This window comes from Stegostoma tigrinum, chromosome 25 (assembly GCF_030684315.1).
Source record: "Stegostoma tigrinum isolate sSteTig4 chromosome 25, sSteTig4.hap1, whole genome shotgun sequence".
NCBI classification, from domain to species: Eukaryota; Metazoa; Chordata; class Chondrichthyes; order Orectolobiformes; family Stegostomatidae; genus Stegostoma; species Stegostoma tigrinum.
The window spans coordinates 11,221,339-11,247,537 of NC_081378.1; the positions used below are offsets into that span (position 1 = coordinate 11,221,339).

General features: G+C 39.6%; 1 protein-coding gene across 3 annotated transcripts in view; it reads left to right on the forward strand.

Annotated features, from left to right (window-relative positions):
• net1 (neuroepithelial cell transforming 1) overlaps window positions 1-26,199 on the forward strand; it is a 136,784-nt gene that overhangs the window by 95,899 nt on the left and 14,686 nt on the right. The window contains exon 1 of one of the 3 annotated variants that reach the window (XM_048553733.2): window positions 21,642-21,879. The exons of the other annotated variants lie outside the window; for them this stretch is intronic. Coding sequence (XP_048409690.1) covers window positions 21,781-21,879 — 99 coding nt within the window. The 5' untranslated portion in view covers window positions 21,642-21,780. Of the gene's footprint in view, window positions 1-21,641; window positions 21,880-26,199 lie in introns of those variants that run through there. 3 annotated transcript variants of the gene reach the window in all.

The window sequence follows — 26,199 nt, forward strand, 5'->3', positions numbered from 1 at the left end:
CCATCCCCTCTGCTCTAAGATAAACAACCACAGTCTGTCCAATCTCTTCATAACTGAAACTCCCAAGCCCAGGCAACATCCTGGTAAATTTCCTCTGCACCTTCACCAGAACTATCACATCACTCCTATAATGTGGATTCCAAAACTGGACACAATACTCTAACTGCAGCCTTACAAACATCTTGTAAAGTTCCAGCATAACCTCCCTGTTCTTAAACTCTATGCCTCGACTGATAAAGGCAAGCATACCATCTGCCTTCTTAAACACTCTATTCCCTTGTCCTGATACCTTAAGGGACTGTGTACTTATATGCCAAGGTCCCTCTGATCATCGGTGCTTCCCAGAATCCTACCTCCTTGCCTTTTTGTCCTACCCAAATTAATCATTTCACATTTATCCTGATTGAATTCCATTTGCCACAGATCAGCCTATCTGACCTGCCTTTCCATAATTTCCTGTGATCTAAGGCTATCGTCCTCAATATTTACCACCCAGCAATTTTTGTATCACCTGCAAACTTACTGATCAACTCACCTACATTCAAGTCTAAATCATTACAATAAACCAGAAACAGCAAGGGCCTCAAAACTAACATTGTGGGACCCCTTTGGACACAGACTTCTGGTTGAAAAAGCACTCCTCAACTACTACTCTCTGCTTCCTGACATTCAGTCAATTGTTGGTCTAATTTGCCAAATTTCTTTAGATCCCATGGGCTCTTACCTTTGCTGTCAGTCGCGCTTACAGGACCCTATCAAAGGCCTTGCTGAAGTCCAGATACACTACATCAAAAGCATTGCCCCTCCTCTACACACCTGGCCGCCTCTTCAAAAAGTTCAATCAAGTTGATACGACATGACCTCACCTTGCCAAAACCATGTTAACTGTCCTTAATTAATCCCTACCTCTCCAAATGCCTCCGAATTGCTTCCAGTAGTTTCCCCACCACTGACTGACTGACCTGTAGTCTCCCTGGTCTATCCCCTGCATAACTGTGCCACATTAGCTGTCCTCCAGTCCTCCAACACCTCTCCTGTGCTTAGAGAAGAATTGAAAATTTTTGCAAGCACCCTTGCTGTTTCGTCCCTTGCTTCGTCCAATTACCCAGGACATATTTCATCCAGCCATGGAGATTTATCTACTTTTATGCCTGCCAGACCACTCAGAACCTCTTCTCTGTCTATGCGAATTTCCATCAAAGGTGAGAGAGTAGTAGGGAGAGAGGGGACAGGTTGCTGTTAGTGTCACAAACTAGCCATCCCAACCAATTGAGCTAACTGGCTGCTCTAGAAGTTTAATTTCAGGTGCTTAATTAGTTTCTGTCAAAATATCACGTGCTCATTGTTAGCACCAAAACCACATTATACTTTGCATAACATCTGAGCTGCTTAGAGCTACTGAACTATTTATAAAAATTGAATAATAATGAAATGTCAAGAACCAAAAGAACTGCAGATGCTGTAAATCAGGAACAAAAACAAAGTTGCTGAAAAAGCTCAGCAGGTCTGGCAGCATCTGTGGAGGGGGAAAAAAGAGTTAATGATTCGGGTCCGGTGACCCTTCCTCAGAACTGTTCCATGAAATGTTCCGTGATTAATGAAGGAAAATTGTTGAGAAAATCAATATAAAAGTAACTGGATTAACATTTATAAACATTGTATAAATAATATAATAAATTCTATGCTGGGGCATCCCTAATTGCCGAGAGGACAAGTAAGAGTCAACCACATTGTTGTGGGCCTGGAGTCACGTGTGGGCCAGACTAGGTAAGGACAAGAGTTTCCTTCCTTCACAGACATGAGTGAAGCAGATGGATTCATAGTCAACATTAGACTCTTAATTCCAGATTTTTATTGAATTCAAATTCATCCATCTGCTGAGGCAGGATTCAGACCCAGATCCCCAGACTATTGTCTCAGTCTCAGGATTAACAATCCAGCAATTATACCACTAGAAATTGCATCCCCTTAAAGTGCCAAAATAAAGGCAGTATTTTACCTTAAAAGTTTATCTACCAGTTGACAATGAGTTCAGACGTGCACACATTTTGTGCTTTGTCACAGAGCCAGTTCCGAAGTTTATTTTTACTTGAAGTTAATTCCTAGTCAAACAGGAGTTAAGTGTTCACAGTGCACATTAATAATAAACATTTGTGCAGTGCCTTTTCATTTGTGTATCACTCCTGCAAAGTACAATGATACTTGTTACAGTGCTGAAGTGAAAGAAATGGTCATGATTGTCACATATTTTTGTCTCCACGTACACTGTTTTACGTGTTTCCCTTTATACTGTTATAACTTTAAGCTAATTTTCTTTTAAGGCTCTTTATAACGCCACTAATCTGCATGTACATGTACATGAACATGAAACTGAAAAAACATCCATGCAGTCCTTTTGTTGATTCGGGAAGATGAGGGATCATATCACATTCAGGATTTAAGCAGTATTTCAGCTGTAACTTAGTTGATAGCTATTTTCTTCTGGGTCAAAAGGCTCTTGGTTTATGTTCCACTCTAGGACTTGAGCACAAAAATCAAAATTAACATTCCAGCCCATCCCACTGTTGGTGATTATATTTTTATGAGATCTTAAGCAAAGACCCCCATTCTTCCAGCTGTAAAAAACTCCATGGTACAATTTCAAAGACAAACTGGAGAATTATCCCCAACTGTTACCTCTCTCAACATCACTAACACAAATTATCTTGTTACTACCACATAGTTATTGATGTAAGTTTACTGTATGCAAGTCCTTTGCCACAGTTCCCATATTATAACATTGATTTATCTCAATACTACCTTTCTTTTTTAAAAAATTTCTGGATTTGACTGAAGAACACTTTGCAATGTCTGGTCATCATGAACAGTGCTTTGTAAATACAATCCTTTCTTTTCTCTCACAATCTCTGCCCACAATACTGAGGGACTGCTGCACTGCTGTAAGTGTTGTCTTTAGGATGGACATGAACAGTGATACTGATTTTCATTCCCAGGTTGAATGTACCAATGTAACAGAATTCACAGACCCATGAACTTGACCATTAAAGATAACAGATGGTATTCCCCATTTATGGCCCAGTGAATGGTTGGCAGCTGAATGGAGGACAGGCTGGGCAGTTTAGGAAGTGCTGACAGGCTGTCAGCTGCCAAAGTGTGCTGGGCCAGAAGCCTGCCTGAAGACCCCTGCAACTGTTTCCAAAAATCCAATTTCCTCTGATGCCAGCTCATGCCAACTCAGTATCTACCCTTTACCCGTTTTACCCAACCATTCCAACGCACTAAGTATCCACTTGTATCTAAGCACACAGGAGAAAAAAATAAAGTTTAGTTCTGGAGACTTGTGAGCAGTAGCCTGACGAGGAAGGCCACTGCATTCATAAAAAGCACATTAACAGTTCTTGACAAGTTTGTTGCTTCATGACATTTCCTGGACAGCTTTATACTCCCAAGGGGTTTGCTGTTCTCAGACAAAATCTCTTGTGTTTACAGATCTGCCAGGATACTTAACAACCACCCCACTTATTAGTTCAGACAGGCTTTCTATAAAAAAATTGTGCCAAATCTTTATTGTCATATTGTGGTGCAGTGTTGGGTCCCTACCCCTAGACCAAGAGACCCAGGTCCAAGTCCCAGCTGTGCTAAGGGGTACAATAACATCTTTGAACAGGTTGATTAGAAAAATAGTTTAATTAAAAAAAGACATTTTGTTTCATGCATTATTGAAGAAAACCCTACAGATTTATTGGTAGTGCACATCAAGAACATTTATTCCCACTATTTTAGATCCTGGGAAAATGTGTAGAATCAGTATTTGTCGCAGTTGAATCAATGTTGATATTTTCGATACTATTTCAAAACTAAAGGAACATTGTTCTGTAATTGCCAATTTGAGAACAACCTGAAATCTTCTCAAAAATGAAGTTGTATTTTTTTCAATAACATGGATTACAGAAAACACTCAGCTCTGCACCTCCTTTCCTTGTTCAATAGTCTGTGCTATTGTAAATAAACTGTCTTATTATATTGGCTGAATAACGAAAAAGTTAAAGCCTTTTTTTGGCATTTGTCATGATCTCCTCTTGCTTTCCACAAAATTCTCTTCCTCCCCAGTTATTAAATCAAGCTGAAAGACTTATGAAAGTTTAGAATTGTGGAAATGTACAGCCTGGGAGAAGGCCATTTGGCCTATCCTGTTTCTGTATCAGGTAAAAGAGCAAACCAGCCTAAAATCTGACTTTACTGCTCTTGGTCCATATTCTGGAGGAGGCAGTCCATCTGGTGCATATATGATCACTTCTCAAATTCAATGATAATTTCTGGCTCTACTATCCTTTCTCAGACCACGAATTCTCCTCTACTTCTGCCAAATAGTTGAAAGCTAATTCCCATATTTATTGACCTCCCTGTGAAGGCATATTGGTCCTGAATTTTCACTCCATCTAGATGATTTGTAATTTTATATACCTCAATTACATCTGTGCTTAACCTCTCTGTTCCCAGTCTGACTAATTTTACTTATGATTGAAATCCTTGATTCCTGGTACCATCCTTGTAAATCTCTAGAGTAATGTGTAGACCAGAACTGTATGCGGTAGCCTTACTGTGGTTTAACTCATGTTTGTATGCTTCTAGCCTAGCTGCATACCGTGCCTTGGGTAAAAAAGGAAAGTTATGCCATTTACCTTCTTAACAATCTATTGTCCCCTTCTTCCTGCCTGCATGGTGTGTGGCATCCATCAGTCTCGAGAGGCCATGGATCCGCGCCTGAAGAGTTTTGATTCAGCTGCTGGTGGTAGCACAGTGTCTGTTGTGGCTGTACAGGCCCACACGGGAGTGACAGTCTCGGTTGCAGTGACTGCATTTGAAGACACTGTCCTCCAGTGTTGTCGTGTTGCTTTCTTTCCGTCGAGCGCGCTTTTCTTCAGTGGCAAGCCTCAGTTTCTTCTCTCGTCACTCCAGCCCTCTGCGTAGTTCCCATCTCCAGCATGAATGATCTTTTGCGACAACTTCCCATCTCTTAACGTCCAGGCCCATTCACTTCATGTCCCTTTTGCAGACATCCTTGAAACGAAGATGAGGTCGTCCTCGTGCTCTCTTGCCGATGGCCAATTCCCCACACAGCACATCTTTCGGGATCCTCCCGTCCGGCATACGATGTACATGGCCCAACCAGCGGAGACTGCGTTGTTGGAGTAGGGTGAAGAGGCTGGGTACCTGGGCACGGGTGAGGACTTCGGTGTTGGTGACTCGGTCGGTCCACTTGAAGTCCAGAATGCATCTCAGGCTGCGAAGGTGGAAAGCGTTGAGACGCCACTCTTGTCTGGAGTAGAGGCTCCAGGTCTCGCTGCCGTAAAGCAGTGTGCTGAGGGCACACGCCCTGCAGACTGCAATCTTGGTGTCAGTAGTCAGCTGTTTGTTCTCCCAGACACACTCGGTCAGCCTGGCGAATGTGGAGGCTGCTCGTCCGATCCGCCTGTTGATCTCGGAATCCAGGGAGAGGCTGTCTGTGACAGTGGGGCCGAGGTATGTGAATTCGTGGACTACCTCTAGCTCGTAGTTGTTGATGGTGATGACGGGGGGGTGCTCAACGCCTTGACCCAGCATGTTGGTCTTCTTCAGGCTAATGGCCATGCTGAATTCCTGGCAGGCTGTTGAGAGGTTGTCCATAAGGCGCTGCAGTTTCTCTTCAGAGTGTGCTGCCAACGCTGCGCCATCTGCAAACAACATGTCTCTAATGAGTACTTCATGAACCTTGGATTTTGCCCTCAGCCGGGACAGACTAAACAGCCTTCCGTCCGATCTGGTGTGGAGGTAGACACCATCAGTTGATGTTCCAAACGAGTGTTTCAGCATGACTGCGAAGAAGATGCCAAACAGGGCCCGGGCAAGCACACAGCCCTGCTCCACACCACTGCGGATGTTGAAAGCCTCCGAAGAAGAGCCGTCAAATTGAATGACGCCTTTCGTATCCGCGTGAAACGATTGGAATATTCTATGGAGTCTCGAAGGGCAGCCAACCCTGGCGAGGATTTTGAACAAGCCTTCTCTGCTTACAAGGTCGAATGCCTTCGTGAGGTCAATGAAAGCGACGCAGAGTGGTTGTCTTTGCTCTCGGCATTTCTCTTGTAGCTGTCGGAGGGAGAAGATCATGTTGATTGTGGAGCATTCTGACCTGAACCTGCACTGAGATTCGGGGTATACCTTTTCGGCAATTTTCTGTAGTCTGTTCAGGACCACGCGGGCGAAGACCTTCCCAACGATGCTCAGCAACGAGATTCCTCTGCAGTTGTTACAGTCGCTTCTGTCCCCTTTGTTCTTATAGAGGGTAACAATGTTGCGGTCTCTCATGTCCTGCAGCACCGTTCCCTCTTCCCAGCACTGGCACAGTAGTTCCAACAGGTGGCTAAGCAGAACTCCCTTTGCACACTTGATGACCTCTGGTGGGATGCCATCCAACCCTGGTGCCTTCCCAGTGGGTAAGCTGTCGATGGCTCTGCTCAGCTCGTTAGCAGTTGGCAATGCGTCCAGCTCCTCCATGACCGGTAGGCATTCCACTGTGTCTAACGCGTTGTCCGAGATGCTGTTTTCCCTTTAGTAGAGTTCGGAGTAATGCTCCACCCATCTCTCCATCTGCTTGCTTTTACCTTCGATGATCTCGCCTGTCCTGGATTTTAGTGGAGCTGTCTTGCTCTGGGTTGGACCGATGGCTTTCTTGATCCCCTCATACATTCCATGTATGTTGCCTGCATGGACTGTTTCCATTGAAGTAGGCTTCAAATCTTGTTTCTTACATTGGCTATTCCCATTAATGTAGTTCAACCTCAGTGATATCACCTTGAACTGTCCTTACTTTATTATGTGAAAATAAAGTTAATTCAATTCAGTTCAATTTCTTTTTTTTGGTTGCGAATAAATTCACTATCTGGACTTCTTTTCCCAAAATGCAGGTTGCGGAAAATCCTGCCATGTGCCTCCTTTTCTGAGTGAGTCACCTTAATGATCTATACCCCTGTGTCTCAACAGATCAAATTTTAAAGTTTTGACCTCGATTATAAATACATATAGACAGGACTCATGGACATGAAAAGACTAACTGGTCTCACTACATAACTAGTTAATGGCTGAAGTACTGTGTTTAAAACTCTCTATCTCTGACTTCAGCCTTTTGTCTCCTCCCTTCTCCCTTTTGGTCCACTGTTTTTGCTAGTCCTTGGCTATTTTGTTATTGCTGTGAAAGATCCCCCATGAACACATAACCTGGACAGAAGTCTCTCTCTCTCTCTTTTTTCCCCCTTCATCCACACAAACACATGTCTTTAAGTTTTAAAAAAAATCTTTCAGATTTTACCTACCTCTTGTAAACCTCTCACAACGACATCCTTTTGCACCTTTTACCAATGTGGTTTGAGATGTTATCCCGGGTTTCAAGTCACCATATAAATGGAAATTGTTAAATACCAGCACAGAGTAAACAGTTGCTTTGACTTGTATTGAGTGCAGTGACAGTTTTAAGCTTTTCCACAGCCTGAGTCCATTTCACAAAACAATGCACATAGTTATTGGATATGATTAGGTCATTATGGAAACAAAAACTGATATTTTCCCAGTATTTTTGAGCATTTAGTGCCTCCAGATCAGGACTGATGAATGTGTTGATGGGGTTACTAGGAGTCTTTTGGGATTGAGGAGCCAGTAGCTAGTAATGTAAACCTGTGGACAGAAACCAACTCTCAAATGACCAACTCTCAGAATTGACATAACAATTCTCCAGCATTGGCAGTTCGTGCTATCTCCCAGAATCTACTTGTTTCTGGAATGGAAGAAGCTGTATTGATTTTGAGAGATTCCAAATGAAGTTTAGGAATAAATTGCTAATCTACCTATATACTATGAAGCCACAAATCTAGCAATTTGCTTGTCGTGACACAGCTGTTTCTCCTAAAATATGCATTTTAATGTTTCTTAACTTCTGCAATCAGTTAACAAGGTAACTGGTTGCATTTTGACTGAGATTAATCATTAAAATCAGAGGTTTTTTTGTGTTCCCCTGCAGTGTTTTATGCCTTTTGAGGCATGAAGAAGCAAACTGTCTCTGCTCCATTCACTTGATTTAACAATGTGATTATAAGAAAGTATTAAGAAAAGGCTAGACCAAACACATGCATATCTGGTGGTTGGCTACAGCATGGTTTGTGCTTCTTTTGGCATCTTTGACTGAAGTTGCAGTGAAGACAGTCCCAAAACCAACGCAAAGGGTAAAACACAATCAAGACAACAATTTACTCCTTTCACCCTCCCCATGGAGAAGCACAAGGATTCCACAAGGAGTCTCATCTCTTCATTAACAGAAACAAGTTAGGGAACTCAAGTTACTTAATTGCGAAGACTTAGTTTTGACTGATGTCAAAGAAAAAAGATGTAGGTTGTGAGATAAATTGCTTTGAAAGTAAATATGCAAAGAACCTGAGCAAAGGAAAGTTATAACAAAATTGGAAAGATAGTGAAATAGCAATACCAAAATCAAAAATGTAGCAACAGGAGATAACAATTCTGGGGTTGATATTAGTTGAGCTCAACATTAGATTGAATGTTGTTGGTTGATAGTCTTGCAGAACTGTAGGACTCCTGGAAGTTGAATACGTTAAAACAAACTAATTTGGTAGCCTTTGAGACTGAATCTTCTTAATATCAAACTGTAGTGCAGCTGCCTGTTGCTATGCCACTAATCTCCACCACTGACATCTGCACAACACACAGCAGGATCAGACATCCTGTCTCCAGTGATGGTCATACATAAGCCCTGGGGAAAAGAACAGGCGTGGTTACATCAAGCTAGAGTAAACTTCATGACGTCACTCTCTGTGCATTGTATTTCACAGAGGATTGTGGAGTACATTTGAAAGAGGGTTGATTTTACATCCAGTATTCCTGAATAAGTTGTCCATATTGTGTGTTGAGATAGCAGTACAAAAAGACAGATCTTATGTTTTTTTCACAAAAGGCTTGGAGTTATTTAAAATTGGACAAAAGGTTACCTATTTTGTTACATTAGAAATAAAGCTGTTTGGCCTTGTGTCTATTTTTAAACCTGTTACTGTTAATATGTGTTATTCATATGTTTATACCATGTACCTTCTGTCCTTTTATTAATTTTAATATTTTTACATTATTTTATTGTCTTTTATTATCGTTTCAATAATCAAAACATCCAACTGAAGGCTATTTGGCTGGTTGTGCTCACTGCCTGCATAGTGTTTTTTACAATATTCTAGGATCTTCAAAATGCTGCATAAGCGTGATTTGGTTTTTATATAATTTCCTATTTTTAAAATTTAACTCAAATATCAGTCAAATTTCTACACCTTGGTGCCCATAAACATTTTTACCAACTGTTTGATTATTACTGTATCAGAGATAATGGGAACTGCGGATGCTGGAGAATCCGAGATAACAAAGTGCGGAGCTGGATGAACACAGCAGGCCAAGCAGCATCTTAGGAGCACAAAAGCTGACATTTCGGTTCTAGACCCGTCATCAGATTTTCTAGGCCCGAAACATCAGCTTTTGTGCTCCTAAGATGCTGCTTGGCCTGCTGTGTTCATCCAGCTCCACACTTTGTTATCTCGGATTCTCCAGCATCTGCAGTTCCCATTATCTCTAAGTTTTTCAATCATCATTTGAAGCATATTTACTTCATGATTGTATCACTTGGATTGTTCACCGTCTCTTTCTTGTTCAGAGCCATCCTGTCTTGCAAAAGTCTGTTTTTTTTAATAATCATTTGAAGTATATTTTACTTCAGGATTGTGTCACATGGATTGTTCTCTATCCCTTTCTTGTTGAGCAATTAGCAATGGGAGGACACAGAAGCAGAGTTTAATACGAAAGTCAAGGTCTATTCTTAACTAACTTGCCTTTTCAAAATATGATTGAAAAGACTGGTGAAAGTTGTTGGAAAGAAAAAATGTTGTGGTTGGTTGGCTCACCGAGCTGGGTTTGTTGTTCCACAAACATTTCATTACGCTGCTGGGTAACATCTTCAGTGCAGCCTCTGATGAGTCTTCATCAGAACCTGCACTGAAGATGTTACCCAGCAGCGTAATGAAATGTCTGCGGAACAACAAATCAGCTCAGCGAGCCAACCAACCTCAATACCCACAACACGAGCTACAAATCTACTCTAAAACTTTAAAGAAAAAAACATGCTCAATTCTCTCAGCCTTAGGGGAAGATGAATCCTAAGAAATTTTATTGATATGGAAGAGTTGAACTCCAGTAGTTGCCAAATGTGTAGGGAATTCCTGCTTAGAAATTTAGAATTTGTGGCTCCCAACAAAATATTGTATATTTTAATCGATTATTTATGGGAGCTCATACGTTAGTCATGTTGTGACCAATTTAAACATCTCCTTGCGCTTTCTGGAAGTCTGTTTCTCAAATGATTAGTCTTTGACTGATCTTCAATGGATTTGTGTCTGACGCCGACCAGGTGAATTACTCAGCCAGTTATTTTCAGTACTTGCTCATTGGATAGAGGAGAAAAGAGGAGGCTATTCCACTTTCTCAGGTGCTTTGTTTAATGTGTAAAAATGCTTTACAATTACAAGGCTCTGGTAGCATTGTATTCATGATACTGGACTAATTATTAAAGGCATAGCTAATGATTCAGAGATCTGAGTTGAAATCCCACCACCTTATCTGGCAACTTAAATTTAGTTAATTAAATGTACCTTAAATAAAATTTCAGTCTTTTGATGGCAATAGTGAAACAACCAGATATGTCAGAAAAATCAGAGATAATGGGAACTGCAGATGCTGGAGATTCCAAGATAATAAAATGTGAGGCTGGATGAACACAGCAGGCCAAGCAGCATCTCAGGAGCACAAAAGCTGACGTTTCGGGCCTAGACCCTTCATCAGAGAGGGGGATGGGGGGAGGGAACTGGAATAAATAGGGAGAGAGGGGGAGGCGGACCGAAGATGGAGAGCAAAGAAGATAGGTGGAGAGGGTGTAGGTGGGGAGGTAGGGAGGGGATAGGTCAGTCCAGGGAAGACGGACAGGTCAAGGAGGTGGGATGAGGTTAGTAGGTAGCTGGGGGTGCGGCTGGGGGTGGGAGGAAGGGATGGGTGAGAGGAAGAACCGGTTAGGGAGGCAGAGACAGGTTGGACTGGTTTTGGGATGCAGTGGGTGGGGGGGGGAAGAGCTGGGCTGGTTGTGTGGTGCAGTGGGGGGAGGGGATGAACTGGGCTGGTTTAGGGATGCAGAGGTATACTGCATCCACTGTACCCGGTGCGGCTTTCTCTACATTGGGGAAACCAAGCGGAGGCTTGGGGACCGCTTTGCAGAACACCTCCGCTCAGTTTGCAACAAACAACTGCACCTCCCAGTCGCAAACCATTTCCACTCCCCCTCACATTCTCTTGATGACATGTCCATCATGGGCCTCCTGCACTGCCACAATGATGCCACCCGAAGGTTGCAGGAACAGCAACTCATATTCCGCCTGGGAACCCTGCAGCCATATGGTATCAATGTGGACTTCACCAGTTTCAAAATCTCCCCTTCCCCCACTGCATCCCTAAACCAGCCCAGTTCATCCCCTCCCCCCACTGCACCACACAACCAGCCCAGCTCTTCCCCCTCACCCACTGCATCCCAAAACCAGTCCAACCTGTCTCTGCCTCCCTAACCGGTTCTTCCTCTCACCCATCCCTTCCTCCCACCCCCAGCCGCACCCCCAGCTACCTACTAACCTCATCCCACCTCCTTGACCTGTCCGTCTTCCCTGGACTGACCTATCCCCTCCCTACCTCCCCACCTATACTCTCTCCACCTATCTTCTTTACTCTCCATCTTCGGTCCGCCTCCCCCTCTCTCCCTATTTATTCCAGTTCCCTCCCCCCATCCCCCTCTCTGATGAAGGGTCTAGGCCCGAAACGTCAGCTTTTGTGCTCCCGAGATGCTGCTTGGCCTGCTGTGTTCATCCAGCCTCACATTTTATTATGTCAGAAAAATCATCTGGTTCACAAATGTCTTTTAGAGAATAATTTGATTGCCCTTACTTTGTCAGTTCTACACATGTCTTCAGATTCACTGAAATGTAGTTGACTCTTAACTACATTCTGAAAGGGTACTTTATTTCATTTACCACCCAGAGGAGCAACAACAACAATCCAATGATATTCCTCACCCCTCCCCTATCCAGTTTCCTGTCCAAGTCGCTCATTATGTTAATGTTAACATATATTGTCATTGGATTAGCAGCTTGGAAGTGCCTGCTTAATATCAATGTGAAAATCTACACTGGAATTGCAATAGGTCAAGCTGAAGGCCCAGCACCACTAAGTAAATAAGGATGGGACACATATGCAACCTTGCCTGCATTGTCCAAATCTCAATAAACAAATTGCAATTTAAAATCTGTCGTATGCTGAGTTAGATTTTCTCAGGATAGCACTTATGGTTCTTAAGGCCACTGAACTCTTGGTCAAGGACAAAGTACCAAGAGGTTCCAGTGATCCCTGTTGACAAATATGCTTGTGGACTTTTAAATGATGACTCTTTTATATTGTGATTATTATAGTACTGCTGGTTTACTTCTTCACCCCCATTGAACTGGTCCAGGGTGTGCTAGCTAGATGGATAAAAAACCGGCTGGGCAACAGGAGACAGAGGGTAGTAGTAGAAGGGAGTTTCTCAAATTGGAGACCTGTAACCAGTGGTGTTCCACAGGGATCTGTGCTGGGACCACTGTTGTTTGTGATATATGTAAATGATCTGGAGGAAGGTGTAGGTGGTCTCATCAGCAAGTTTGCTGATGACACTAAGATTGGTGGAGTAGCTGATAGTGAAGGGGACTGTCAGAAATTACAGCAGAATATAGATAGATTGGAGAGTTGGGCAGATAAATGGCAGATGGAGTTCAATCCGGGCAAATGCGAGGTGATGCATTTTGGAAGATCAAATTCAAGGGCGAACTATACAGTAAATGGAAAAGTCCTGGGGAAAATTGATGAACAGATAGATCTGGGTATTCAGGTCCATTGTTCCCTGAAGGTGGCAATGCAGGTCAATAGGGTGGTCAAGAAGGCATATGGCATGCTTTCCTTCATTGGACGGGGTATTGAGTACAAGAGTTGGCAGGTCATGTTGCAGTTGTATAGGACTTTGGTCCGGCCACATTTGGAATACTGTGTACAGTTCTAGTTGCCACATTACCAAAAGGATGTGGATGCTTTGGAGAGGGTGCAGAGGAGGTTCACCAGGATGTTGCCTGGTATGGAGGGTGCTAGCTATGAAGAGAGGTTGAATAGATTAGGATTATTTTCATTAGAAAGACTGAGATTGAGGGGGGACCTGATTGAGGTCTACAAAATCATGAGGGGTATAGACAGGGTGGATAGCAAGAAGCTTTTTCCCAGAGTGGGGGACTAAATTACTAGGGGTCATGAGTTCAAAGTGAGAGGAGGAAAGTTTAAGGGAGATATGCGTGGAAAGTTCTTTACACAGAGGGTGGTGGGTGCCCGGAATGCGTTGCCAGTGGAGGTGGTAGACGCAGAAACGTTAGCGTCTTTTAAGATATATTTGGACAGGTACATGGATGGGCAGGGAGCAAATGGACACAGACCCTTAGAAAATAGATGACAGGTTAGACAGAGGATCTTGATCAGCGCAGGCTTGGAGGGCCGAAGGGCCTGTTCCTGTGCTGTAGGTTTCTTTGTTCCCTTTTCATTGCATTATCAGAAACTTTAAATCCATAATGGCAAAGTGACATGTTTAGCAATTTAATATCAGTTCAATGTTACATTTTTAATCTCAATGGCAACAATCAATTAAATAAGAAATTTGCAGTCAAATCCAACGTGTAACATTAAGTTTATTGTGTTCAAATTGCAGTAGAAAGGGGCTGGAGAAATGTGAATATATTCAAAAGTACAACATTCAGAAATCCCAACGTGATTTACCTGGCACACAGATATCTCAAACATGAAGTTAGTGTTAGTGTTCTCCCCATATATAACTAATTGTTTCTCAGTTCCAGACGTAATTTATTTTATGATATGAAATAAGTAAATTAAGAAATGTTCAACAGTCTGATGGAATTGTTGAGAAAGAAAGCAAATGTTTAAGAACCATGACCTTTGTCAGAATTACCAACATCTGCAGCATTTTCTTTTCTGTAAATGGCATTGAGTAGCTAGCGTATTACAATGTAAACAATATAATAAATCAAGTATAGTTTGAGTATATTGCAGAGCTCCTTTACTTAAAGTTATTTTTCGCACTTCATATTGATTATAAACTCAGTTTAACCCTCTCCTATCAAAATTCTTTCATTGCAAAAATATATTTCATTCATAAAAGTTTCATTTATAAGTACATACAAAGGTTCTCTTCTTTAAAACACTTTAAATGTGTTTAGTGAAGTAAGCTAAGGTACTCACTGCCAACAAATAACACTAATAACAAAAATGAGTACCTATCTCACTGCAGGTTATTGCAATTATTATGCGGTGTCAGTATGAATTGAATTGAACAAATTGAATTAGCTTTATTGTCTTAGTTCCTCAAGTAAGTACAGTGAAGAGTTGACAGTCACTGCACTACAGCGCCATCTGCACAGATACTTATTAGGCAGAAATTCTTAGGAAACAAAATAGAAAAGCAAATAAATAAATAGTCCAGCATTATAGGTCATAGGAATAAATTAGAAACATAAAGTAAAAAGTTCAGAATATAAGTCTTTCCAAACGAGTCCATGCGAGCACCTAGCCTCATGGGAGATTTTCACCACCTCATCGCCATTGGTGGGTCCAACACAGCTGGTGACTATGCATCACCAATGTAGACTTGCTTAATTCTAGATAATAAAGTGTGAAGCTGGATGAACACAGCAGGCCAAGCGGATTGCTGGAAACACCTGGAAGAGGTGGGGGAGCCTTTCCAGACCATGAATCCAGCAGCTTTACATTAGAGTTGCCACAGCCTGTGCAAGACTTTTGTTCTGGGATGCCCTTAATGCAAATATTGTCTGAAACTAACAGTGAATATTCTTGAATCCTTGAAGAAAATGCTTACCTTAATGAGGCTGGCACAGTAGGTAGCACTGCTGTCTCACAGCGCCAAAGACCCAGGTTTGATTCCAGCCTTAGGTGACTATCTGTCAAAGTGAACACTTAACCTGATGAAGGAGCAGCGCTCCAAAAGCTTGTGATTTCAAATAAACTTGTTGAACTGTAACCTAGTGTCGTGTGACTTCTGACTTTGTCCACTGCAGTCCAACCCGGGCACCTCCACATTATGTAAATCAGCTAAGTTCACAATGAAGGTCCCATCTTCTCAGCCACTAGTTAGTTGTCTGTCTCTAATGAGAGAGTGCTCCTCTGGGACAATGGTGGCTTTACCTTTACCTTTTCTCAGAACCATCCAAAGGTCTGCAATAAATTATATTGAATCAATTACATTCCTTTGTACCAGTCAGCAGAATAAATATCTAATTCTTATAATTGAGTAACATTTGTAGCCTACGTCTAACCTAAACATAAAATACACGAGCAAACGCCATTTTAGTCCAGCAAAAATAACAAACAGAAGATAGAAACAGTACATTACAACTTCTAGAAATAAAATTTCAGCGTACCTAAGAGCGGACCCACCTGTTCCCAAAAAGTAACTGATTAAACCGGATGCAAGGTAGTCGCTATCATAGAATACACTTTATTGAAAATACAATATGACTTCAATCTGTGAAAGCCATGCATTGTGACTAATCAAATCAAGCCCCATTCGTGAATTGATATCTGGCAGTAAGGTACTGGAACTTGATTTACAAAAGATATCGTAAGGGAATATTGTTCTGAAGTAATATAATCTGATTATCTAAGGTATATTAAAGAGCTTTCAAAAGTTGTTTTATTTCTCCTTCTTTGTGGAACAATTGTTGTGAATTTTATTATTTTGCTTTGCCTCTCTGGTCCTGACTCAGTATGTACTTAAAGTTTTATCAGTTTTTCCTGTAATTACAGACTTGTTTAAAAAAATATTTACATCAATTTTGTGATTTTTCACCACAGGTGATTTAATTTTCTTGACACATAAGTGATTGTTCCAGTTGAAATAATTTGACTTCAAAACTCCGTGGAAATTTATGCACTAGACTGTAAAACAAAATATGAGTGGTCTTTATGGTCTGGCTCCCACATGAAATCTGGAAATCTCCCTTTTTCTATTCCCCATCTGATGCGTGCAGAAGTTGTATACTGTAGATAATACACACAATGCAAGGCAAGACTAGCAACATTCCTTGTTAATGCAGAATTATGACACAATGTTGCTAAATGTTGGAACACCAAGTCCATGCCTTGGACTGGGGATGAAAGTTAATTTAATTCTTGCTCTGTTCCCACTCTGAGTCCAGCTGAGTTGGGACTGGGAGGAACCCAGCTGAGAAAGAAAAACATTACATGAACCTTCATGTCTGAAAAATCACAAGTACACCAGTGCTGAGAAACAAAGGCTACCTTATATTATCTTTCTTGATATCCCTAGTATTCAAAGCTGTGTGTTTTTGCCTATTTTGCCAAAATTGCAGTTCAATATACGTATGATAGAATCAGCCATACGCAAAGCTGATGCGTATTTCTGAATTTCTGCAACTGGAAGCAGTTCTGTTTTACAGTCCAGTTCCTTGCTGCCAAATTTCCTAATTTATGCTGTACAGAGATTTAATAATCACAGATTTAATGTGTATATGAGACTTAGCTGCTCTGAAGTTGTAAATATAATTTATAACAATTGTTTGGAGGAAAGAACCTTTTGCTCATGTACAGTTGATGTAAAGTCAGTTTAAAATATTTCCCTGTTTGGATTATCTTCCTTACATATTAGAAGAAAAGATATTAAGGATATGGTAGCACTGAATGTTGGTTGCTTGCCATTGGATTCAGATTTCAAGTTGATCCATAATGCCTTTGACGTTACTAATACTAGATCCATGTTATCTATTTTGCAGTTTTTTTTCTCCAAAGGCAAGCTTGCAATGCCAGTATAGTAACAGTATGAAATTTTAAAAAGTAGTACAGTGAAGCTATGATTTGCTAATTGATTTGTCAATCATAAGATGAGCAAAATAAGAATAATTTATGCCGCTGCTTAAGCTTTCAGCAGCAAGAGACAAGAATAGTTTGTGTTTCTTAAGCATGTTAACTAGTATTATCCTCTGGTGTTAGTTGTACGAGTAAGTGTACAAATGCTAGCCTTTTTTTAATTACAGTGGTAGGCTATTTCTCCATTTTCTCCACATGCTTTTATGTGAATGCGTATCAGTCAACTTTATCTCCATTTTCACTGCATTGTGAACAGTTGTGAACCACAACACCACCATTTTCCAACATTTCAAAGTTTGTCTACTTCAGAGCTGTTGGGAGACAGTTTCTCACATCACTCCAGTAACTCACTTTAATTGAAACATATGAGATTCTTAGGGGACTTGACAGGGTGGATCAGTCACGATCTCATTGAATGTCAGAGCAAACGCAATGGCCTGAATGACCTACTTCTGTTCCTACTTATGGCATTATGGACATTATATTAACTGGACTTTGGCTATCTGGCTATTTAGGGCATCAAGAATATTACAACTTAGTCTATCTCTCCTCTCTCCCATTTTCAATACATACAGTTTCAGGAGTAGTTGCTTGACTGTAAGCTGGAGTAAATACCATGACTACTTCTTCTCTTGTTAATAAACTACTGTAAGAAATAGGAAAACGAGCCTGCTCCATCATTCAACAGGATCATGGCTGATCTGTCACTCCTCATAGCCACTGTCCTAGCCTTTCACCATAACTCTTGATTCTCTTACTGATCAAGAATCATCTCAACCTTAAATATACAGAAGGACTCTGCCCCTACAGCTCTCTTTGGCAAGGAGTTCCAAAGAGTCTCAAGATTATGGGATAAGAAATCCCACCACATCTCAATCTTAAATTGGCACCCTTGACTACACCTTCCGGTCCTGGACAGTCCCACAAGGGGAAACTTTGTGTCAGCATTTACGTCAAGCCCCTTAAAATCCGACATGTCTCAATGAGGTCACCTCTCATGCTTCTAAATTCCAATTAGTAGAATCCCAATCTATTTAACCTTTGCTCATAAGACAACGCCTCCATATTGAGATCATTCTCTGAAATGTCCCCAATGAAATAATATCTTTTCTTAAATAAGGGAACTAAACTTGCGTATCACCAGCACCTGATACGCTTGCGGTAAGACTTCCCTAATTTTATACTCTTAAATGCCTTGAAAATAAGGATTGACATTCCATTAACCTAGCTTTCTGTGTTTTGTGCACAAGTTATCCAAAATCCATTTTTGTTGTAGCTTTCTGCAGTTTTCCCTATTTAAATAATACTGTTCTGTTGTTCTCCTTCCACATTGAACGATTTCACATTTTCCCCCATTATACTGGATTTGTCAACTTTTTGCCTACTTACTTAACCTATCAATATCTCTGCAAACTGCATGTGTCTTACAACTTGCCTTTCCACCTACATCTGTGTTATCTGCAAATTCAGCTACAGTAGATTTGCTTCCTTTCTCCAACTCTTTAATATATAGTGCAAAGTTGTAATCTCAGCAGTAATCCCTATGGAACTCATCTAGGTTGCCAGGTTGCCAATTTGAAAAAGAACCCTTTATCCCCTACATACTACTTCCTAACCATTAGCCGATTCTGTAAAAATGCCAACATACTACCTTCAGTATCATGGCCTCTTATGAATTAACTTTTTGTAAGTTAATACCTTCTGGAAGTCCAAATACCAACACATCTACTGGTTCCCGCCTTTCCACTCTGCTTGAGACTTGCTCAAAAAACTTGAATAAATTAGTCAGACGCAATTTCCCTTTCGTGAAACCATGCTAACTCTGCTTGATTAGATTATGATTTTCCAAATGTTCTGCTGTTACTTCTTTAATAATTGATAATATGGATGTGTAGAGATCAATTGTGGCATCCATGCAGCCAGGCCAAACATCAAACGTACCTATAATAAAGAGGAAATGCTGCAAAGACTCTTCAGAAATAGCATATCCAGAGAGGAAAAGACTTAACATTTTGAGTTATGACCTTTCATCAAATAAGATGATCACATTATGACAGAACTGCACAGTTAACATCATCTTGTACAGTGTAGCTACTCATTGAGCACTGAGCTAATTCCTATATTAGATTATTTTTGCATTTGTCTTATTACAAGATGTTGTTATTTTTGATAACCTCCACAGAGATGCTAAGTCCACTTCCTTGCTTACAAATACTCCCAATTATAATGATCCACTGGATCTATCTTCCTGCAAATTCCCAAAGATCATTTTGTTGGAAAGGGATAGAACATAGCCCAGGTTTTGCACACTTTTTTTCCCTAGATTTCAAAGGTTGTTTTTTTCCGACTTTGTTTCCACTAGATGTCTAAATTTAAGAAGCTAAATGCATTTGATGATAAGTTTGCATTTGTGCAGCAAATTTTCACTTTTTCAGAACTTAAAATATATTGGAAACCAAACTTTCAAAAATGAATACCTAAATATGTGTCAGTAAAAACCTTTTCAAAGCCTTTTATAAAGGTCTTTTCTGTTTTGAGTTGCAATATGAAGCTTTATCTATGTTTTACTGATGTGGTGTGCAGGGTATGGAGATTATTGAAGAGAAAATGACTCAAGCAAGTGATAAATTCAAGTTAAAAGCTTAGGTTTGTGCTGTGTTTTGGTGTGACATATCCTTCTTATTTGAAATACATTGCAGTTCTGGTTTTAAGTTCCAGACACCACTTTACACCTTTAGCTTTGTAATTTTTACTTCACAGACCTGTTCTGTGATTTTTCTTCTGTTTCTATTCTTGTATCTAACTGCTTGGTATTCTCCTCCATATTATGAAAATATACTGGCATATAATTTGTTATCAAAAGTAACACATAGCTAGTTTTGTGCACAAATTTGACCACAGTTGCAAGCAAGATGGAAGCATGCAGTTAAATGTGGAAATTCATAGGTTGCTTGTCTGAGATTAGCTACTCCACCAAAGGTTTCACAAAAGTGGTATCTTGTCATCTGCCTTGCCAGTTAATTGCATTGAAGAATGTCTGGTTCTTATATTTGTTTACCTGTTGCAAAACAAACTCACCACAAAATGTCTTGTAGTTTCAGTCTAAGTACTCTTCTATTTTAAGTGTTAATTACTGATAGTTAACCTCTTCTGGCTCTGAAAATTAACTGATTACTCATGAGTCTCAACTCATGTTTTAATTATTGAAAATTTTTAAATTACTTTTCCTGTTTCATTTCCCTCAATACAATCTTTGCTCCACTCTTTCTGTAACTGATTTAACATTAAATTCACCCTAATTTAAATTTCCATCTTAGGTCTTGCGCAAGTTATTTCCCAGTCCTTGAATACAATTAGTTAAAAAGTTACACAGTTACTTTATATGCTCAGTCAGGTGCCCGACGCCCTAATTCCTCTCGTCAATAGCTCACATTTTGGTAACTTGCCTAACAAAATTTTGAAAACCAAAATGGGCAAATCTAACATCAGACACAAAAGCATGTCCTACAATTGTATGCAGAAAAAGATTTGTCACTAATTTCTAATATCTCTGTTTGAAATCTTTGTATCACTCTTGCAATCTTGCTTTCCATCTACTTTTGTACTATAATTAGATTTTGTTGTCACATCTACTCAAGTGCAGGATTACAGGAGTACAGTGGAAAGTGTACAAAGTTGCTATTCTACAGTGCCATCTTAAAACACAAAACCAGAAGTTAAAAATACAAAAGAAAACAAAGCCCAAAGAAAAATGTACGAATCTTAAAAATCCTTGATGTCTACAAATGTGGCTACAGTACATTCATTGCCTTCCTCCAATTTATTAATTTATTAGCGAGGACAACGATTTTGATATTTATTAACTGTGACACTAACAGCAATCGGATGATTGGTGCTTGGGGACAAGAGACATGGAGTATGTCAGACATCAGCTGAAATCCGAGGAGTTAAGGAGGTCAGTGAAGTTTAATTTTGAGGTATTAAAGGTGGAAGTGGGGTTTTAACAGTGGCGCATGTAGGCTTTGTTCAAAAGGCTTAACACTGACTAAATTTTGAGCTGAAAGCTCAACTCCATATTAACCGGAACGTTATTGTTGAGCATAACTGCTTCGATCTGAAGATACTTGCGCTTGAAAAAAGATGATGTTATCCTTCTGACCAAATTTAGCTGATCCATGCTTGGACACCTTTTCCATGGTATCATAACCTAATGGCAGAAGGCTGGTGTGGTAGGTTTTTGTCCGAGAATAATATAACCTGTAACTTTGTTTCAATTGCCACTTTTTTTACATAAAAGACGATTATTTTGAACAAAATCTATTCACATTTGAAATACAGGCAATAGAGAGACCTGTTAACTCCTTCCCTATTTGTGCCGAATTAGTTGGAGTTCAGCTTGTAACTTTTCATTTCACATTCTGTTCAGGATTTATTGAACTTTTCCACGATTTGCAGATGGAGCAGAGAGGGTGTAGCCTCAGTAGATGATTGATTATCCAAGTGTGGGCAGCTGTACTTCAGTTTGAGCTCCTCCTTGTCTGAAGTTACGTGTGAGTTCGTCCACAGCAGTTGTGTAGAGAACTTAGCGCTGGGATCGGAGTGCCGTTGCTCTCTCCGAACACCGGTCTCCCCTTTTTCAAAAAAAACAGCAATTAAAAAGGAATTTTAGTAGGTATGGTTGCTTTTGATGAGATACAAAACCTTTTGCCCACTAAAAGGACTATTACCGTGGTGGATGTTCAGTCACAAGTCTCCCCCACAAAAGAATTGGAGGTAAGACTTTTTGATTTCTTTAAACAATGTTAATTTGAATGAAAAGGTTTTGTAGAGCGGACTTAATTATGTATTATTATGATCCGCAAAGTTTAAAAGTTTTTTTTGTTATGAAAAATAACTTTTTATTCCCTTTTAACATTACGTTAGTTGTCTGTGTTCATCCAACTCCCTTTATCTCAAGGTACTGAGTAGTTCGGCTACGACCTCGGGCTACAGCTTGCACTCTGTGTAATCAGATACTGGTACTGGTGTGTGCTGAGAAGAGACTCAGTGTGAGGACGGTTGTGCAGTATGATCCGATATGCTTTGCTCGCCCTTGAAAAGATTCTGGATGTTTGATAGCATGTCTAAGTTAAAGTATAAATGGCATATGGACCAAATCTCTGGCCAGTTTAAATTGCTGCCTAGTTAGAACTTTTGTTATCTTGATTGATTTAATATATTGCATAACTTCTAGGTTTGTAAAATGCTTTGTAACCTTCTGATTACAAATGGAATGTCAATGATTGTATTTTGTACTTAATATAATTTAGATTAGAGTGACTACTTTCTTTCATGCTGAAGAAAAATGCTTCATTTTCTGTTGTACGGAAGTATTACTGTTAAAACAGCTGAAGTTTTATAAATTAAGACTTTTTAAAAGAAGAGAAAACTGTCTTGCTTGTCTCACCCTTTCTTCTCCATCCCACTCCAATTTTAATTTTTCTAGCAACTGTGATCTCTGAGCTGATGTATGTGAGGGTCTAGGTTTTTGTCATTTCAATGTCCAAGCTTTGATATGACAAAATCATTGTCAGTAAAATGAAACTGACAATTGTTATGCATCTTCACTGTTCATATTGCAATCTATTTAAAGTATATTTGCAGGCATTTTGTAGAGACTTTGGCAGACTAGCTGAAATTTATGCCACTTGTCTACTTTGTACATGTTAATTTGCTGCTTTTTGTTAAGAATCAGCTGGAAATGGCTTGATTCTTCTGGTCTAAGCTGTTCAAATGGTTGATTTTATACTGTTTAAATTCGAGTGGTTGCTTCACTTCAGGGCTAACATGCACTCGCTACTTTTTTCAAGCAGTGTTTTGTGCCCATTATTCTGTTTTCCTGTTTTTTGTTTTCAGTTTGGTTTTGGTTATGATTAAAATTTTGACTCGCTTCTTATGGGTTTTGTTTTCCTATAAATCACTGCAAAGGTTTTATCCTCTGCTTTACTAGCACCTTGCTATCTCCTTGTAAAGTATATTGTTTTAAGCCAAACTATGGGAGTTAAAATTCCTTCTATTCATGATGCATTTATTGAAAGTAAACATTGTAGTCAAGTAATATCGGATATTACACAGCAGTGGTGATACCCCAGTTGATCTGTTTCCACCGATACTACCTATTCAACAATCCCTGATGGGCAAAATGTAAGCAAGTTGCACGTACATATCCTAAGTGGATTGCCTTCAGCATGCGATTCAACCTCAACAAAATATATTCATACTTAACATGTAACAAGGTAATAATTGGGGAGATCACCAACCACGACAAATCTTCAAACATGACTTTAAGATAAGATTGTGAATTTTGTTTTGAAGTAAAATTGCAGTAATTGTATCCACCCTCTTTTGAATTAAAAGTATTTCAATACCGAATTCATCATTTTCTAATCAGTCAGAGCAGTATTTCTTTGTTCAGTGGAGAACTAGCTAAACATGAGATAGTACGATGCTTCCCTTTGGCAATGGAGATGTTATCAATGAAACCTCAAACAATGGGGCTTAATTTTTTTTGTCTGAATGCTATTAAACTACCATATTGCTGCTTCACCTTTCTTATTCTTTCACACAACACCAACAGGCATTCTCAGCTTTTATATAATGCACAAATCACTTCATTGTAAAGGGTTAAAGATCTGGATAATAGGTTTCTAATTTGAATTGGGCAGCTCAGAATGAACTGGTTACATTTGGAAGCAATTGCAAACGCAGAATTAGAGTTGGAAGGAGGTCACATTTGGAAGTAGAAGAAAAAAACTTTTTAAATGCAAAACTGCCGTACATTACAATATGAAAATGCCTTTTATTTTAAAGCCAATGCAGCTCTGATCAAAAGTAATCTAAAATAATCAACAGAAAATAACTTGAAACTGTGAAAAATGTGGGTATGATAATGTAGGGATTGTTACTAATAATCCTGAGAGTTTAAAATTACTTTGGAAAATCTTAAAACCTAGAGTTAAAAACACAATTACTGGAAGAGCATTAAATAAACGTGACCTAATTAGTTCACTGTCCTGTAACTGGTTATCCACTGTACTGATGAAGGGTCTAGGCCAGAAACGTCAGCTTTTGTGCTCCTGAGACGCTGCTTGGCCTGCTGTGTTCATCCAGCTTCACACTTGGTCATCCACTGTACTCTTGTTTTTCCTTCATTTGACTCCATTCCCACGCCAGCATTTGACTAACTACACTGACTTGCTCAGCACCTTCATTCATATATATCACACTGTCTCAAAGAATTGCAGCTATTGGGCGTCTATTGATGCTTTTTGAAGGAGGAAACTAGGGATGCATATTTAATGTTGGTCTCATCTGAGATACCCACATTCAAATTTGTGAATTTTAAATAAATAAAGTCAAGGCAATTAGCATGCTGAACTATAAAAACCAATTTAAATGGTACAAATATTGAGCAATCTCACTTGAATGCTTTAATTTTCTTGTTCTGTATGGGCTCCAGTTTTAGTGGTCATACACCTGGAAGGGAGTTGTTCAAACCCTGAAAGCGTTGTGGCAAAGAGGTTCTAGTCTGAGCTAGCATTGATGTTCTAGTCTGAGCTAGCATTGATGTTAGGAAAAGGTGGGAAATGACAAGATTGGGTTGTCGCTTTTTTGTGAAGTTATTTTTCATACTCTCGATTCAATAAAATCTGTGTTTCGAGAACTTCGGTATAAGTTGCTCAGAAAAATTTGTACAAGGTTCAAACTTGTGAAAAGGAGATTTTAGTCTCGAGTCTGTCCATTTTTGTTGCAACGCAGAACAGAGTTAAGATAGTGGATCGTCTTTCTAGATGGTCTGAATTTTTAGGAAAAGTCTCAAAGGCATTATCCAATATTGTTACCTAGTCTGTAAAATGATGATGGAACTTTTTTCAATTCAGAACACCATACAGCCTGCAAGCATTTTCCCATAACACTGTAAACACTTGAAGTGATGACTAACAATTGGCTGAATTTGATAGATCATTTTGAGGCATTCATTCCTTTGCCAAAATCAGAAGATTGATGTTTGAAGGGATTTTTCTTGCAACAGGATGCACATGTTGGAATTTTTTGATTATCCTAAAGATTGTTCTTCCCTGACATCCGTTTTGAAAGATTTATAGTTTGTGATTATATAATTTCCTGTCCAACCAAACAGTTTCGTTTCAGATGTGAGATTTTGCTTTCATCCAGTGTTTGGGAAATGGAATGGAATGGATGTGCAAGAAGGTCTAATACTTGTTTATAGTTAATGCTAACTTTTTTAAGTTTTAAAACAGTTTTTTTTCCAAAAGTCACTTTTCTCACTCTTCTTTTTTGAAAATGTATACTTTTGACCTGAGCTGATCACTACCAACAGACTTTCTGTATTTTTCTATAAATTATGTAGATTTTGAGTGCTAAAAAACTAAAGATCTGTTCTGATCCAAACACAAATGTGAATCTTCCAACAGCAATAACTGATAGCAACCTGGCAGCATATTGTTTTATTTGCATTATACCCTTCATAATCTTCCTTATTTGCTAAGAACTCTTATAGTGCAGTGGTAATGTCTCTGTCTTTGAGCAAGATGTCCTAGGTTCATGGTCCACCTGCTCCAGAGAGTTCACAATGCATCAGAACAAGTTGAATAAAAGAAAACCGTTGTCCGCAGTGTGTAGATTAAAATCAGAATTTGAAGTCTTTTAGCAATGACTGTATATTACACGTATTGTTCCTGAGCGCTGAACCTGGTTATGGCCACCAAGCAACATACTTCATCTTCAGTGCTTGAGCTTTGGAATAATGGTTTTCCTCTGACCATAGAGAGGCTTAAACATGTACCCATATGTTAGGCACTAGGAAACTTTGAGAAAAAATTTAATCTCCGTCAAAAACATCACGTCTTGCAATTTGTTTACTGCCACAAGCAAACTTGCACACATGCAGATATTTGTATGCAGATTACATTAGTATACAGCTGTGATTGAAAGCTAGTTTTCCAACATAATCTTAGCATGCATCTTGATGGGCATGGCTGAAAAGAGAAACTTTTTCTACCAGTCAGTTGAGAATCGAGAATCTCTGATCCT